This window comes from Diceros bicornis, chromosome 7 (assembly GCF_020826845.1).
Source record: "Diceros bicornis minor isolate mBicDic1 chromosome 7, mDicBic1.mat.cur, whole genome shotgun sequence".
Classification (NCBI taxonomy): Eukaryota; Metazoa; Chordata; class Mammalia; order Perissodactyla; family Rhinocerotidae; genus Diceros; species Diceros bicornis.
In genome coordinates, this window is record NC_080746.1 from 19,000,698 (window position 1) to 19,017,887 (window position 17,190).

Genomic DNA, 17,190 nt, shown 5'->3' on the forward strand with positions numbered 1-17,190 from the left:
CAACTGTGCTGTCTGAGCCAACTCCCTAGGAAGACCTTTCTGGCCGTAAGGGGCCTTCCTTTGACAGGCTTTGTCTAGAAGGGACTGGAAGATTAGAGTCTGTTTGACTGTCAGCTGTTGCTCATAACTTCTCCTGGAGCCGATGGTGAGGGGCCTTGTAGGTTGAAGGATGCCTGATGTTTACTGGATCTCATAGGTTTCTGGTTGCTGGTTATAGGAACTATGTTTGTGCTAAGAATCTTTAAAAAAATAAAAAACTGTGTTTCTAATGGACAGAGGTTGGAGCACTTGGGCACTGGATCATTGCTTCTCATTGGGGTGGGACTGCATCGCTAGGGGAGTTTGGAAATGGAGGGGAGGGCTTTTTGGTGATCTCAATGACTAGAGTAGTTGGGAGGGTGAGGAAGGATGCACTAGGGATGAAATCTTTGATGCCTGGGACAGTCCCAAATAACTCAGAATCATCATACCCCAAATTGCTCTCCATCAGAAAACTCCCTTATGGTCTGTTCACACTCGAAGCTAGTCTGAGTCTAGAATGTAGTGCACCTGTTGAGAAACACAGCCCAGAGCAAGGAAGGCCTGAGTTTGAAATGCAGCTCTGCCACCACTAGCTGTGAAACCCTAGGAAATTACTTGACCTCTCTAAGATCCTGTCTTCTTATCTGTAAAATTGGGTCTTGTGCAGTAGCTATATTAGAGGGTTACTGTAAGGATTAAATGCACTATAATGCGAGAAAAGGGCTTGTCATAGTGCCTGGCACAAAATAAATGCTAAAAATGGTGGCCTTGATGATGGCGAAGAGAGTGGTAAACAGGTGTGCCAGGTTCGGGGGTAAGCCGCAGACAGAAGGCCTGGGACTTGGTCCCAGCTGCTCCGTCTTGTCCCGGGGAAAGTACTAACTCTGTTTGCCTGTAAATGCTCTGATGCTGCCTGGGGAGACTCGCCTTTCTCCTCCCCAGGGTCTAGACTCAGACTTGTCTCCAAGGTGCCAACACACAATAAAGGGGTTTTCTGATGAAGGGGCCAGACCCTGTCTCGCTGGTCCTCACCTGGGTTTTGGATGGACATGGTGGTTAAGCTGAGGCCCCACGGGTTGACCCTTTCTGGACCCAATTTTTCCAACTGTGGGATGAGAACAATCAGAGTGAAGACAAATAACATATTTGTATGAAAGTCTTTGTGTGGAAATGCAGTGGAGTAATCAACCTTGCAAATTAATCTAAGAAACCTCACCAGGCCACATCTGCATGAAAAACTCGGGTGTACGGCCTGGGGGCAGCAGCAGTGTGGCTCTTGCAATGCTCTGTTGTTATTGATCACACCACTATTATTTTATTAACTTGATCACCAAATTAAGTTAATTAATACAGTGCTAAGGTCCTGTCAGCCAAGTCTGTGAAACCTGTCTCTTGGGAAAGGTGACATTGAAGTCCAGTGTGACAAATTGACCTTTTTCTAAGGAGTGTTACTCCGAGTGTACACAGAAGACCAGCTGCACCAGAAATCGTTTCCTGGCCCTGTGCAGACTTGGTGAATCTAAGGATCTGCATTTTCTGCAAGTTCTCCAGGTGATTCTTATACATAGTAATGTTTGAGAACTGCTGTCTTTGGTTGTTATTAATATCCTCGTAGGTGAGAGGTATATATTTGTTGTAGGATATTTATTCCACAAATACTCACTGCTTGCCTGCTATAATGATAATACATATAACAACAGTGACAAATACTTAGGTGGTGCCAGGCGTTTTCATAGACCAGAAACTGTTATGTATATTAACTCATCCAAGCCAACAACCCTTGAGGTAGGTGTGGTCACCCCCATTTTATAGATGGGGAAACTAAGGCACAGAGAGGTGACGTAATCTTGCCTGGGGTTACACTGCTTGTAAGTGGCAGAGCAGGGAATCAAACCTGGGGAGCCTGGTACCAGAGTCTGGGTGTTTAACTACTGTGTTGAGTGTCCAGTGCTATGCTAGGCCCAGGGGATAGAGTGGTGACCAGGACAGGGAGCTCACAACCCTGCAGGGGAGCCCTGCCCACTCCTCCTGTCCCCTGCTTCCCTGAAGACCCCCTGCTTCCCCCATCCACGCTTGCTGTGCCGGGGCATAGATGCCCGTCGTAGGCTCTTGCTCATCTCTGGCGGGGGCGAGTGTTGCAGGGGCCCCAGCACTGGCAGATGCTCCCGGATGAAAGGTCCAGTGAATGAGATGAGTAAATATTGTAAAGGAAGAGAACAAAATGACTCACTTCTGCCTGTGGAGGTGGTGAGGTATTAATATTTCAGTCCCCCTGGGTTGTCATTTACGATGACTGGAGATGATGACATGGGGATAATTCAGTGCGCACCTGGGAAGAAGCCTCAGCCAGACACCCCCATCCCAACCCAGGCAGGCAGGGTGGGGGCCCATGGGTGTCACACACGTGGGTGTCCAGTTTCCTTCTCCAAACTAATCCCAATGGCCAGACGGCAGAGGGCAAGCAAGCGGGTTGATGCGATGGGTACTTAGGTTTCAGTGGTGACCCTGGGGGCAGCCCAAATGGCTGGGGGCGATTGCTGGTTTAAAAATATTGCCGTGCTATTTCTACGCTTCTAATCTCCTAGTGATTTGGAGCCTGTTTTATGAAACACGGCATCGGGGTGGAGCTCAATGTTAAACGGTGGAGAAGATTAAATGGGTTTAAGTCTGGGCGTCTGTCACATCACGACCAAGCCTATAACTTCCATTTTCTGTTAAAAATCTATTTCCCCCTTTGACCAGAAGAAGCTTTGCTGTTGATCTGAATGTCTCTCTTTATTTGTGAAGTGTTTCCCCCTCCTCTCGTTCTCTCTGTAAATACGCCTGGTTCTGTCTGCAGAGGGAAGAAAGAGCTGGGGGGGTGGCTGGGACTTAAGGCGAAAGTAGGAGTTTCCTGTCCAAGGACTTGCTTTCCTAATAAGGACTGGCCTCCAGGGAAGTAAAAGGGAAACCTCCTAAGGCCCCAAACTTTGAACTCTTCAGCGGTGTGATGGAAAAAACTCCGGCTTGGGAGCCAGACAGACCTGGAGTGAATGTTGGCTCTGACTCCTTCTAGCCATGGGATCTTGGGGAGTTTCTCCCCATGAGCCTCTTTTCTCATCTGTAAAATGAGACTAATAGGACCCACCTGGTACCTTTGTGTGACGATTAAATGAGAAAAATGCCCTTGAAGCATGCATGCCCTGTGCCCGGCACACAGTAGGCACTCAGTCGATGTCTCCCTTCTTTTGAGACCTCTGTTCCATTAGTCAGGCTGATAAACCTTCAGGGAAAGAGGTGTATGGCCAAAATGAAGTTAGGCAGAAGGCTCCGAGAACTTGAAGAATCTCAGCTGCCGGGTCAGGGGAGTTGGCTACACCCTGCACCCTGCTCTTCTAGGCCTGCAGACCTCCATTGCTTCCACCACTGAGGGCCAAATGCAGCAGTCCAGCTGTTTTGGCCTCTTCTCCCCAAGCCCACCCAGTGCTCCTGCCTGGAGGGTTTCTGCAGTGTCCCCTAAATGTGCCGCATGTGTTCCTGCCTCTGAGCTACTGTTCAGGCGTCTTCTCTCTAGAAGTGCCTTCCCGCCCCAAGTATTCAGAGCTTCCTTCCAGGCTCAGCTCGGCCCCCATTCCCAAAGCTTTTTCTCTGGCTGCTCGTAGCTTTCCTCCCCACTCCTGGGGGCTTTTCTCTGAATCAGGACTCACACAGGGCCCAGAGCTGTGGGTTAACCCTTTCCTGTTCTCCATCTCCTGTACAAGCTCCTGGAAGGTGGGGCCGTCCTCCCTTGCCTTTGATGCCTTCCGCCACACCTGGGGTCTGGCTAAGCAAGTGGCTGGTGCTCAGTATATATCTCTTGAAGGAATAAAAGTCTCTGAGCCAGGAAGGAGCTGGAGGAGGGGAGGGTTGAGGGTGCAGGAGTCAGCTGAGAGGAAGTAGGGTTGGGGAGGGGCTTTTGAATTCTGCGTGGTGGAGCTGTGCCGTGGTCACCCTTTGCAGTAACCTCAGGCACCCGCTGGGACAGGATAACAATCTCATGCCTCCATTCACACATCCTCATTATGGGGAACCAAGTCCTTGCACATTCTGTTTCATGGGCTTGGCAGCCCTGAGAGGCAGAGAAGATGGTGCAATCCTCCCCCTTTTGGGAATGAGGACAGTGAGGCTCAGGAAGGCTGAGTGGCTTTCCTGAGGTCACACAGCAGGTCAGGGGTGAGCCCCAGCAGGGAAGGTGGCTCTGTCAGACTGTCCCAGGGCTCTGTTGTACCCTGCTTCCGTGCTCCTCTCAGAGCTTGCCGAGGCTCTGTCACTGCTCCGGAGAGTCAAACGGGAGCCTGAGAACAAGGGACAGCCCCCACCACAGAGGCCATGCCAGACTCATGTGGTCAGAGTGAGGCCCTCAGGCCCTTGCTGGTCCCCCTTCTGTGGCAGGGTGCCTGAACATCCCCAGTGCTGCTGCAACCACTCACTGGTGCCCTCGTACCTGCCTTCATCTTGGCATGTGGCAGAGATTTGAGATACTTGGTGGTCAGTGCCTCAGTTTCCCCTGTATGGATTTGCTCGCTCCTTTCTCTTGGCAGGTGGGGTGAGGCTAAATTAATGTTTATTTAAGGGCTCCTGCATTCTGTGCTGACAGGTGCCTTGTGATGGTAAAATGTGAGCCCAGCGTAAGTGCAAAATGCTCTTGTGTTACACCTGAGGGTGATGTTTCATAATGGCAACGCACTGTCAGAGCCCTGAGCAGAAATGAATGGTTCGTCTAATCCTCCCCAGCTCCCCCAGACTCAGGAGACAGCAGCTCACGTCCCGGGGAGGGAGAAATATGAGGCTACTCACCTTTTGCTATAAATCTGCTGTTTCATCAGCCCTGACAGGTGGCTGGACAATCCCAGCAATTCATCAATTAAATCTACCCGTTTGTAGTTGCTGAGAGCCCCGTGTCCTTGGCGCTGGCAGGGTCCGAGGCCCAGAGTGCGGGAAGACTGCTGTCATTGTGGCTGATGCTCCTGGCGGGGGCCAGGGAGGCCTGGGGAAAGGGGTGTCTTGGCAGGCAGGGAGGGTGGAGCAGATTTCCAGCCAGGAGAGCAGGAGACTAGGAACGTGTGTTTGGGGTGGGGTTGGGATGGAAGAAAGGATGGGGAGGGGTACCCAGCCTGGAAAACCAGATTTTGTGGTTTGATTTGTCTTCAGCATGGTTCATACAGTAGAACAGTTCCATCCCCGGGTTCTGAAGGGAGGTAAAGTTGGGTTCTGCCCCAGCTCCAGCACTCACACTCTGTGTTACTGTGGGTAAGCTAGTTAACTTTTCAGTGTCTTAATTTCCTTATCTGTAAGATGGGAATAATAACAATAACATCCCCTACGGAGTCCTGAAGATTAAGTGAGATTATATCTATAGTGGGTTTAGCACTGAGCCTGGCCTGTAGTTAACAGTGAAATCCGTGGTGACTATTATTATTGCTGGCAGTATTATCATTACTGAGGGCTACATCATACTGATCCTTAAATATTTTCTTACTCTGTCCCTTGAATCTGACAACTCCTGAATTTCTCTGTCAAGGATCTTTCTCAGGCACAATGTAGAGTCTTTCTGTTCCTTGATGGATTTTGGCTCCCCAAATCCATAAAGCTGCCACAGCGAGGGTGTCTGATTAACTAGGCTGTCTCAGGAAGCACCCAGAACCCCAGAGTGATGTCCTTGCTCCCACAGGCTAAGCTTTATCTGAAGTGTCGAGTCCAACAGGGGCCCCTCCCAGGAGGAGTGTGTGTGTGTGTTGTGCCTGCACGCATGCATGAGCAGGTAAGCATGTGTATTAATCCTGTTCATGGCTAGCTGAATATGCAAGTTGGTGGGTGAGTTGTGTTTAAGGAAGATGAAAGCCCCTCTTTGTTATTGCAGTGGTTACAGTCATCTGATGGTTAAAAAATCAGACTCTGGGTTCAAATTGCCTGTGTCTGCATCCCAGAGCACTTACTTACTGGTTGTGTGGTCTTGGGTAAGTTGCTTTGCTTTCGCAGTGCCCTAGTTTCCTCATCTGTGTACTGGGATAATAATAGTACCTACCTCATAGTATCGTTGAGAGGGTTAAAAGAGGACATATAAGTAAAGTGCTTATAACAGTGTGTGGCGTGTAAAAGATGCTTAACAAATATTGATTGATGACTCTCGGTCAGGAAGTCCTTCAGAAGGTGAGCAGGCTCATGGAAGGGGTACCTGGTAAGTGTGGGTCCTAAGAGAAGCATTCCTAAACCTCAGTTTGCTTTCATATGAAATGGTATGATTTCAGGATCTTGGAGAATATTCTAGCCACGGGAAGCGGGGCATGCTTTGGGAGCTTCTGAGCATCCCCCGATGGGTCACTTTGCTTTCCACAGAGCAGACTTGCTCAACCACCAATGCCGGGACTGTTGCAAGGGGAGGCAGTGTGAGGAGGAGGATGGAAAGGCGGTGCTGCTCCCCCTCTCCAAGTGCTTTTCAGCCGCTAAGGGTGCAGTGCCTGGTGGGGACAGCAAAAGCATTTGCTGCTAAGAGGACACCCTGACACCACAGCAAGGAGCCCACGAATGTGTTTTCCAGCACTGCTGCTAATGGCTTCATCACGGCTTTTTATGAGACGATGTGAATTGCTTTGACCAATGAGGCTTAATGGCCTTCCTCAATGAGCTGCCCGGTATATTCTCCCTGGAGGCTCGGCTCCGAGTTAAACCAAGAATATTAATACAGGCGGGATCTGGGCCCTCCCCCTTCCCATAAAGTTGTGGAAATTGAGGTCAAGTTGGGTCCCCTGCAAAGTTCTCTAAACAGGCCGCAGAGTGGTTTGTTTGCTCCTTGATCTTCCTGGTGGAGAGGGAGTGGCTTCCAGCTGGAAACCTGGGACCAGGCCCTCTCTTCCTCTGGGTTTACCTCCACTTGCTCAGAGGTGGCCCTTCTTAAAGGGGTAGGCTCCTGGGTAGGGAGGGAGGGCCCTGGTTCCACCGTTTGGGGCTGCTTCTCAGAAGGGCAGGAAAGACTGAGTTCCTATGCTGGGATGAGAGTCGCAGACGGCTGTCCTCCCTGTCAGGCGGCCCTACTGTTGTCAGGTAGCTGTAATCACGCGCGTGTTCTCCTGTGGGATTCCTGTGTGATTGAGTGTTGAAATGGCAAGATGTCAGAGATGCCCGGGGTCTTTGCAGCCTTGTCCATCTGCCCTCCATTTGATAAGTGAAGGAGCAGATGATCAGAGAGGGGAAGGGAATCCCAGAGGCAGTGAGTGTCGGGGCTCGGTTTAGAACTTAGGCGTGTCCCTTGCTCCCTGAGTTCAGATCTTATCCACCCGCGGTACCACTGGTCCTCATTCAGCCCTCTGGGGTCACATTTTCCAGATCAACTCCAGAGGTAGAAGACAGCTCTCAAGGTCTCCTGCCGTCTTCTCTCTTCCAGGCGAGCATCTCCAGTTCCTGCAGCCATTCCTCTTAGAACATGATCTTCAGACTTTTACCTTTCAGCTATGGTATGATGGAAAGTGCACCAAGATCCTCTTTAGGAGCAATGGGTTCACATTTCAGCGTGTAGCTTATCAGCTGTGTCATCTCAGGCAAATCACATAACTCTTCTCAGCCTATAAAAGGGAATGATAAAAAAAAGAGGTGATACCATCTCCTCTTGGGGTTGTGCAGATGAACTAAGGTAATGGCTGTAAACCTGCCTGCGTACAGTAGGTGCTCACTAAATGTTTATTATCTAAGCAATTTCAGTGCCTCTTCTAGTGTGTGGATGCCACATGGCTTCAGACTTGTCAACATAGAGTGATGGCCGCCTGTCTCCATGAACTTGGCTTGGCATGGAGAATGAGACCTAGTAATATTTGCCATTCCTGTGCTGGGCTGGAAGCTTCTATAGGACAGGAACTATCTCTTATTCACCTTTGCCAGGGCCTGGGGTGTAGTGAGCACTCAATAAGTGCTTATTGAATGACTGGGGCTTAAACGGTATATGAATGAGTGCGGGCCTCGTGGCTTATGGGGGTCTTTCTGGAGGGCACTAACCGAGCCTCTCCCCCGCCTCCCTGCAGCCCGCACTGAAGATGTCGGCACCAGCCTCTACTTTGTAAATGACTCCTTGCAGCAGGTGACCTTCTCCAGCTCCGTGGGGGTGGTGGTGCCCTGCCCGGCCGCGGGCTCCCCCAGCGCGGCCCTTCGATGGTACCTGGCCACGGGGGACGACATCTACGACGTGCCACACATCCGGCACGTCCACGCCAACGGGACGCTGCAGCTCTACCCCTTCTCCCCCTCCACCTTCAATAGCTTTATCCACGACAATGACTACTTCTGCACCGCGGAGAATGCTGCCGGCAAGATCCGGAGCCCCAACATCCGCGTCAAAGCAGGTGAGGACAGGACACCTCTCCCCTGCTGGGGAGCTCAGCCTGAGGGTGGGAATGGGGAGCGGGCAGCACCCATCATTCTGAGGATCTGTGAGTAACATGCTGGGGACTGGCGGGGGCGCTTAGAAGAAGTCAGTCCCTCAAGGGAAGTTTTGTTGTTCTTCAGAGTCTTAGCTCTGCCACTTACTGTGTGTCCTTAGGCGGAGAACGCACCTTTCTGATCCTCCGCTTCCTTGTCGGCAAAGGTGATGCCAGGACCTACCCGTTCATCACCACATGTGATGGTTAAATGAGACAGCACTCATTTAAATTTAGCCAAGTATTCACTTCAGTGCTCGACTCGTGGAAAACAGCCAATGAGTTTCTTTTCTTTTTTTTAAATAAAACCTTTCATTGAAATAGAATATATAAAGAGAAGTGCAGATAATTATAAGTATATAGCTTGATGAGTTTTCACAAAATTTGACTAATATCCAGATTAAGATTTACAATATGAGCACCTCAGAAGCCCCCTCAAGCTTTTTTCGGTCACTACTCTCCTAGGGGAGACCACAGTCCTGACTTCTAACAATATAGTGTTGCCTGTTTTTGTACTTTACATAAGAGGAGTCCTATAGTAGGGATTCTCTTGAAGGTTTGGTCATTGTTATGTTGGTGGGATTTACCCCCACCGCTGTGCGTAGTTGTAGGTTGTTCATTCTCATTGCTGTGTAGCCTTCTGTTGTTTGACTATACCACACTTTATCCATTCCACTGTTGATGGACAGTTAAGTGTAATATATCTCATGAGAACAGGCATTTAGGTAAAATTCATGATGGAAAACTTTTAGCAGTGAAGGATTTTGGTCTTTCAAGGAGTCGATGGAGGCAAGGAAGTGAGGGTTTCTCAAGTGGTCTCTTTAAAGAAAATAGAAAGTCTCATTTCTCCGGGTTAGGTCTGGAAGCGAGGGAAAGGGTCAGAGCAGCTACTCTTAACTAAGATGTCCTGATACATTGGTGTGTCGTAATCAGTGTAAGATGCACCTCAAATACTAATAAAGCACTGAAGTTTGGGGAATGATGTTCTTAGAAGAGCTTTTTGGGTGGCAGAGGACAGGCAGTGTTCTAGCTGGCCCACTGCAATGGCACCAGGCCTTGGGTGCGCCATCTTTCCTGGCAATTGTGATGGGCAGAGGAGAGTGGGTTCTGGGGAAGTCCTCCCAAACTGGATGCCTATTGACAGATCCTACAAGATCTCTTACTTCCTGGGTCCTTCTGCCTTGGGAGGGCTTCTCACAAGTACAAGGTTCCAAGTAGCTGGGAACAGGTGTGTGTAGGAGGTGAGGTGGGGAGAGAGCTCTTAATTGAAGAACTGTTCTTCATCCCATTGGTTTGTTTGCGGGGAGAGTGTGAGCTCTTAGAACCCAGGGCCATGCTCAGTATATCTCCCCTGGGGCTCCCCATGGAACCTCTTTTTAGGAGTAGGTCCTTTGCTTTGTTCCTCTAACACAACACTAGGTGCTGGACTGGGAGCCCTGAGGCCCGGACTTGGAAGCCAGTTCTGGCCTCCACAGCCTAGAGGCTAAAAGGAGGTGACGTCGTATTTCCTGTTACATGCCCCTCATTGGGTTAGGAAGCAATTTCACAATAATCCTGTAAAGTGTTTCTTGCAAATGAGGGGACTAAGACAAAGAGAGGTTAAGTCACTTGCTTAAGGGCACATAGCCAGTTAGTCACAGAGGTGTAGCTATAGTGACAAGCAACATTGTTGCGGTGCTTTCCATGTGCCAGGCCTTCTACATGCTACTATTATTATTATTAATTTCCTTTCACAAATGAGGAAACTGAGGCTCTAAAATGTTAACTAGCTCTTGTCCAGGCCACACAGCTGCTCAGAGGAGGAGGCAGGGCCTGCTTGTTGGATGCTCTTAACCATTGGTCCCTGCCTGGCCCTGGGACTCTCCTGGGTGGTGTGTGCCCAAACCCACCCCTTTCCACTCCTCCACTTTGTTTCCCTCCAGGTTGGCTCCCCTTAGTTTCCTCTCTGCTCTCCCTGCATCTGCAGGCAATGCCAGGCCCAGACCCAGGAAAGGGTGGACCATAGCTTCGCAGAGCCTGTCTCCCCTCCTCTCTTCTCCACCTCAACTGTCTCTCTTCCCTATCACAGCCACAATATGGAGAAGGGAAAAGAATAAAGGGCTGGGGAGGGCTGGCCAGACTGGAAACACAGCCAATTAAGAGGCTCTTGATGAAGCCAGAGGGGCTGCAGGTGCACAGCCGGAGGGGCTGCTAGGCCCTGAGCGTCACCCTGGCAACCATGGTAGGGAGAGCAGGAGGGCACGCTGCCCAGGTGCCTGCTGAGGGACAAGGTCGGTAGGCAGTGGGGCTCTGGATGCTTCAGCTCTGCTTGGCAGAGAAGGGGTGGAAGGATGGAGTGAGCCCCTGGGAGAGGCCAAGCAGAGGAGGACAAGGCAGAGGCAGAGGCAGAAGGCTGGGCCAGCCCACCCATGGGACCCAATGAGTTTGGTGGCTGCAGGTGACACCGCCCCAGAAACCAGCCCTGGGACCAAGACAGGAGGCCTCCATTGCACACTGTGGGGGAAGAGGGGCAAGGCTGGGGGTCAGGCTGTGGGCAGTGTCAGGAGGTGGGAGAAAGCAGCAAGGAAGCTTTGTGTTGGAGAATCTTGGAGACTGTCTGTGTCTCTGGGGTTCTGCATTTTCAGAGACGATCACGGTTTCAAATATTCTCTCCCATTTTCCTGATAAAGCACCAAGCCCTCTGGAAAGTACAGTATATAAACTACATTTTCCCGAACTGCCTTTCACATTGAAGTGGCACAAAAATCTGTTGTTCTATCATGTGTCCTAGTTTTTATTTTGGCAATTTATGGTCACCGTGCCCAAAACTGTTGCCACCCTGGGCCCAGGGATGATGCAGGAGATCAAGTGTGGTTTCCTTGGAGGAATTCTAGCATATTTCCATATTACCCACATCCCCTTGTTGAATATGATCCCATTGCAGGGCTTAGGTGCTGCCCTCAGGGTCCTCACATCTCATACGGTTTGTTAACACTCACCGAAATTGGAAAGGTTAGATGTGGGATTTATGGTCTTGCAGAGGGAGGCTGGGTATTTCTGAGGGAGAGTAGATTGCCCAGGGGAGCGGGAGGAGGTTGATGAGAAGGAGCTGTGCAGGCAGGAATCAGATCATGGCAGGAACTTCTGGGCTGGGTAAGTGGGAGGTGGGGGAAGAGGTGATGGAGGCTTAGGTCTGAGGGTGCTGAGAGAGTTGAGCTGGCTTTCTCGGGGCCCCCCTCCATGTCGCTGCTGAGCCTTATGACACCCTCCTCTTCCCCACCCTCCATCTCTCTGCAGTTTTCAGGGAACCCTACACCGTCCGGGTGGAGGATCAAAGGTCAATGCGTGGAAACGTGGCCGTCTTCAAGTGCCTCATCCCCTCTTCAGTGCAGGAATATGTTAGTGTTGTGTCCTGGGAGAAGGACACAGTCTCCATCATCCCAGGTAAGGAAGAGCTGTGGGGCCTCGGCGGGCAGGGGTGCTGACTTGGTTGTGGAGCTAACTGAGATCTTGAGGTTGGTTCTGGCAAGTGATTTGTTATTGTTTTGTTGATGCTCTGGCAAAAGTGTCTTTGGTCTTGGCTTGGTGCAGCTTTGTGTGGGGTGGTGAAAACCCACGTGTGTGTGGGGTGTGTGAAGGGCCCGTCAGACACAGGGTGGGTCCTACACCCCCAAAGGAGTGGGGTCCCCATCCTTCCTTACTACTGAGTCTTTGCTTGCCATTGCCCTTAGGGTTGGTAGGCAAGCTGGAAACACCTTAACTGTGAAGGGTGTGGGGAGAGGAGGGAGAAGAGGCTGGTTTGTGGTCTGTGTTCCTGCACTGAATGACTAGGACAATAAGCACTGGATTCTCAGAGGACCAGACTTGAGTCAGCATGCTGGGACTTTTTTTTCACGAGTTGGCCAAAGACCCCATCAGAATTGCAGCCGGCCTCACTCCTTGCCTGGTATTGGGAGAAGAGGTTAATACCATGTTGTAGGTTCACCTTGTTAGAGCTGTCGTGATTGCGAACCCTTCATTATTGGCTCCTTTTCCCTATGCAGGGTTGTCTTTTCAACAGGAAAACAGGTTTGCAAACCCCAAGAGAGGACCTCAAGTCCTCAAAATACCTCTAGGCTTCAGTTACAAGACTGTGGTTTTTTCCCGCCGCTCCAGTATCTCTCCTGCTTCATCCCGGCACATTGCAGAGGCTCTGATGCTTTTCCTTCCTTTCTCAGCCAAGAACCTTGTTTTCCTTTCTGTAAAATGGAGGACCTTGACCAGATGCTCTCTGAGTGCCCCTCCTGCATTGATGTCTGATCACTGGTCGTATGAAATGATTCTAGTTGCTCAAGGTTTTCAGGTTAGTTGGGGAAGACAAGACTGCTACACATGAAACCTGTAAAGCAGGGGTTCTTAATGCCGCTACATATTTGAATCCCTGGGGAGCTCTTTGAAAAACACCACTGCTTAGGCCCAACCCCAAATCAGTATCTCAGAGGAGAACCTGGCGTCAGCAGGTTGGAAACTCTGTAGGGGGTTCTGGTGTGAGCTGGCAGAAGAACCGATGCTTAGGCACCTTTATAGCTAACGTGGCAGGATACTTTTTCTGAGACATTAATTTGTGTTTTGCTCTTGGTGCTTTTTTCTTTTCTCAATTCCAAGCAGATGGCCAGGGGCTATAATGGCCTCAGAGCTTGTGGTGGCACAGGAATCTGAAACTACTTGAAGACAGCTGGTCTTCCTGCCTTTTGTGAAACCATAAGTGAATAGGAAAGGTTAGGATGGGTGTCCTGGCTGAAGAGGAGAATCTCTGAGGGCAACGAACAGGAGACAAAAGCATGCCAGAGTTGGTGGTGATGCTGTAGGCTGCTCAGTGGGTGCAGCTGAAGGAAGTGATTGGACCCCAGAGGGGTGGCTGTGTGTGGCTCCACCTGGTCTGGGACTGAGGCCAAGGATCTTGTGTCCAAATGAGGCATGAGGTGCATGGCCAAGACCCAAAGGGGTCATGCAGGCAGTGATGACAGGCTGGTGAGGACCAGAGACCCTGAGCCTTGGCACATCCCTGGTGGAATTGATGGAGATTGAATTTCCTGTCTATCCAGCAGAGTCAGATTGAAAGTGATTTAAAGAACATAAAGAAATGTGATATTTCTTTTACACTTGAGTTTATGGACTATGAGTTATACCTATTAAAATAATAATAATAAAATAATATTAAAAAGTTTTGAGTGCTTACTATATGGCAGGCACTGGGCTAAGAAACTTTAGTATATGACCTCATTTTATCCTCACAAACGTCCTTAACTATATTTTTCCGCCTCCACTTTACAGAAGAGGAAACTGAGACTCAAAGAAGTGAAGTAACTTCTTCCGGGTCACACATCTATTAAGCAGAGTTGAGGGCTTGAACTCAGGTCTGTGCACTTACCCCACACAGAACTGCGTCCAGGCACCAGTACAAATGTATCCAATACAGTGTTATTGTGGGTACAGTGGAGGCTTGTCTGCTGTAGGCAGTGAGGGCCTTGGCCTCAGGAGAGGAGAGAACGAATGCTGGTGTTTAGGGAAGACTTTGCGGACCGAGTTGAGTGCAGTGATTAAGAGCCTAGAATCTAGGACGACACTACCTGGGCTTGAAACTCGCTCCATTGCTTACGAGCTGTGCAAGCCATTTTGCCACTTGGGGCCTCAGTTTCCTCAACTGTAGTGAAATGGGGATGATGGTTGACTACTTCATGGGGTTCAAGTAGGAATGAAATAAGTTACTGTATGTAAAATGTTTCGACCACTGCGTGACACACACTGAGGACGGGCTGTAGCTGTGATCATTATTATTGGGTGAAAGAGAGTGTTCATTCTCCTCTTTGTACTGCCGTTTCCTGTTGCGGTGTATGTATTTCTACCATGTAACAGAGCCTGTGTCCCCCATTAGACTGAGCTTCCCAAGAGTGGGAACTGGGTTGCTTTTATTCACGCATCCCTGGCTCCTAACGCACCACCTTGCACACTCAGGACAAATGCTCACTAAATGTTGAGTGGGTGCGTGAATGGATGGTTGGAAGTTCTGAAGGAATATGGGAACAGCATGGACAGAGGCATTGAAATAAGGATGAGCGCAGTGGGCAGGGGGTAGTGAGAAAGCCATTCAGGCAGGAGAGGAGGAAGGTTAACCTGGCTCCTGTGCGTAGGAGCTGGAGGCAGTGAGCTTCCCCAGGCGGCCCTTGTAGTTGGTGCTTCAGGGCTGACTTTGATGTCAAGACTGGGCTGGTGGCCCCAAAGGTCATAATTATCAGGAAAGTGGGCTTGATGCTAATCTGCAGGGCTCTGTTAACTTTGGTTCTGTAGAACCCCGTTTCTTTCCTTCAGCCTTGGAGAATTTTCCTTCCTTGCCCAGCCCTCCAGCCCCATCCATAATCATTCTAGATCTTTCTACGGCTATGTTTTAGATCCGGGGACAGAATTCCCAAAGCACACAAATCCAGCTAACACGCTCCCAGAGGAATCCATGAGAACCAGTGAGAGTGAGGTTTTGCTTCCTCCAGGCTCTATAGATGAGGGGCCAGAACTTGGGCCTACATGCTGCATGCGTTAATTTTGGAAAATGCAAATTGCCTATTGACATTTTTCATAAAAATAAGATGCTCTGCCATCCATACTCATAGTGTCCCAGTGTGTGTGCGTGTGTGTGTGTGTGTGTGTGTGTGTGTTTTGGCTGGGCGGTTGGACAGCAGCTTCTCACAGTCTGGGAGGATTTAGTAATTAGTTTGACTTGAGGTTAAGGAAGGACCCAGGAGCCCAAGTTACTTCCCCCTGACACTTCAGGGTTGGCTTCTGGAGCAGGGAGTGTGGTGTTGATTTTGATCTCTGGATCTGCAAGCCTGGGCTCAGATCCTCCACAAACCACAAGGCCAGCAGGAGCAGGTGCTAGAAAGTGGGAGGAGGGACGGGGAGGCTGATGTGGGCCAATCAGGGCCCCAGGAAATATGTCCTTGGGGAGAGCAGGTGCCCTGGGAGGAGGGAGCCCAGCAGGGTGAGTGCAGGCCCCTGTGAATGAGGAGCCTGCCCTTCCACGCCTCTCTCCGAGGGCCTTTGGAAGGAATTAAAGGCTCGGGGCCTAAGCAAGCTCTGTGAGTTGGGTATTTGCACACAGGTTAGCCTTCCCAGCTGTCCACAGTTGGGAGGGGCAGGTAAGCCTCCTGGAGCTGGCCAGTGAATCTCTAAGCAGCTTTTTGGCTGTGCTTTTCCCAAGATAGGTAGAGGCTAAAGAGACAGCCCAAAGGTAGCTTTCCCCAGAGCTGCCTTCTACATCTGCCCCTTTCTTCCCCGCTTCTCCTCCCCCAAGCTGGCCATCTTCCTTCCATCAGGCTATTTAAAGACGTGCATGTAAAAGCACAGAGCTTCTCCCCTATGATCGAGTGGACTCCTACCCCTTACTTCTCTCCTGGGGGACTTAGTCTTGAGGTGAATTGGCTCTCCTGAGCGGGTGGGCAAAGGGCTGTGCACGAACGTAAATTAAAATGAAGGCCTCCAGTGAAGCCGAGATGTGGTTTAATTTGCCATCTGCATGATCACCATTACAATGCATGGTATTGGATATAAAGATAAATCCGGCCCTGTTCCTAATAGCTTTTAATTTCCACCAGACCTGGTTATATCGATGCGGGCTCCTTGTGGGAGTTTCCCAGCATGCTCTTCACCAGCATCCTGACTGGCTGTCTTGGCCCCAGCGGGGAGTTTTGGACACTGCTCAGATGCGGGCCAGATGTATCTGCTGGTGCTCTGGAAGGCAGGCCTGGATCAGCTCCCTTGTTTGTGCGGATGGGGCTCTTGCATGCTGGGTTGTCATCGTGCCTTGGCCCGGCAGGGAGTGCACTGGGGGTACTGCGTGGTGGGGAGGGGAGAAGCGGGGAGCAGAAGGAATCCGGCCATAGAGGTCCTTTCTGAAAAGTGGGCACTGCTTTCCAACCGCAGCTCCTTTGCCCCCGGTGAGAGTCAGTGAGCCCACCACCCTTCTTCCACCCCCTAGTTGTCCAGGGTTCCAAGTTGTTCATGGGTTTTCTTCCCTCTTTTCATTTGGTTCTTTTGTCTCCTCTGCCTGGTCTGCACCGATCCCCTCTTGCTATTGGTACCCTACTCCTGTTCGTCCTTTAAACTCGGTTCACGTGCCCCCTTCCGTGAGCCTGCGGCAGAACTTGTCACTTGTCTGGTCCCATTCCTGGAGCAGGTACTTCTTTCTGTCTTACACTATAAGTGGTTGCTTCTGTCCGTCTGCTGCAGGAGGCTGTACAACTATATCTGTTTCATCCTTTTATCTCCAGGGCCCTCATAACACCTGTCACAGCATAATAATAATAACAAGATTAATGATAATATCTATCATGTATTGTGACCTCTTTTGTGTTAGGCATTTTCTATATTTTATCTCTAATCCTCACAATAACCCTTCAAGAGAGATAACATTTTTTGTTTTGTTGGGGGTTTCCCCCCAGTTTTATAAATGAGGTCAGTGAGGCCCAGGGAAGTTAAGCAACTTATCCAGGGCCACACAGCTAATAAGCAGCCCGGGTTTGAGCTGGGTCCTCTGGGTTGCTCTTCTTCGTGCTGCCTCTCCAGAGCAGGCTCCTCATTAAGACTGACCGTCCTGGGGCCGGCCCCGTGGCGTAGCAGTTAAGTGCACGTGCTCCGCTGTGGCGGCCTGGGGTTCGCAGGTTCGGATCCCGGGCGTGCACCAACGTACCGCTTGTCAAGCCATGCTGTGGCGGCGTCCCGTATAAAGTAGAGGAAG

The 17,190-nt window shown here is 50.4% G+C and overlaps 1 protein-coding gene across 1 annotated transcript in view; it reads left to right on the forward strand.

Moving 5' to 3' along the window:
- The window catches only part of DSCAML1 (DS cell adhesion molecule like 1), a 347,819-nt gene that overhangs the window by 7,653 nt on the left and 322,976 nt on the right, over positions 1-17,190 (forward strand). The window contains exons 2-3 of the mRNA XM_058545136.1: positions 8,052-8,369; positions 11,721-11,867. Of these exons, the coding sequence (XP_058401119.1) occupies positions 8,052-8,369; positions 11,721-11,867 (465 nt within the window). The remainder of the gene's footprint in view (positions 1-8,051; positions 8,370-11,720; positions 11,868-17,190) is intronic.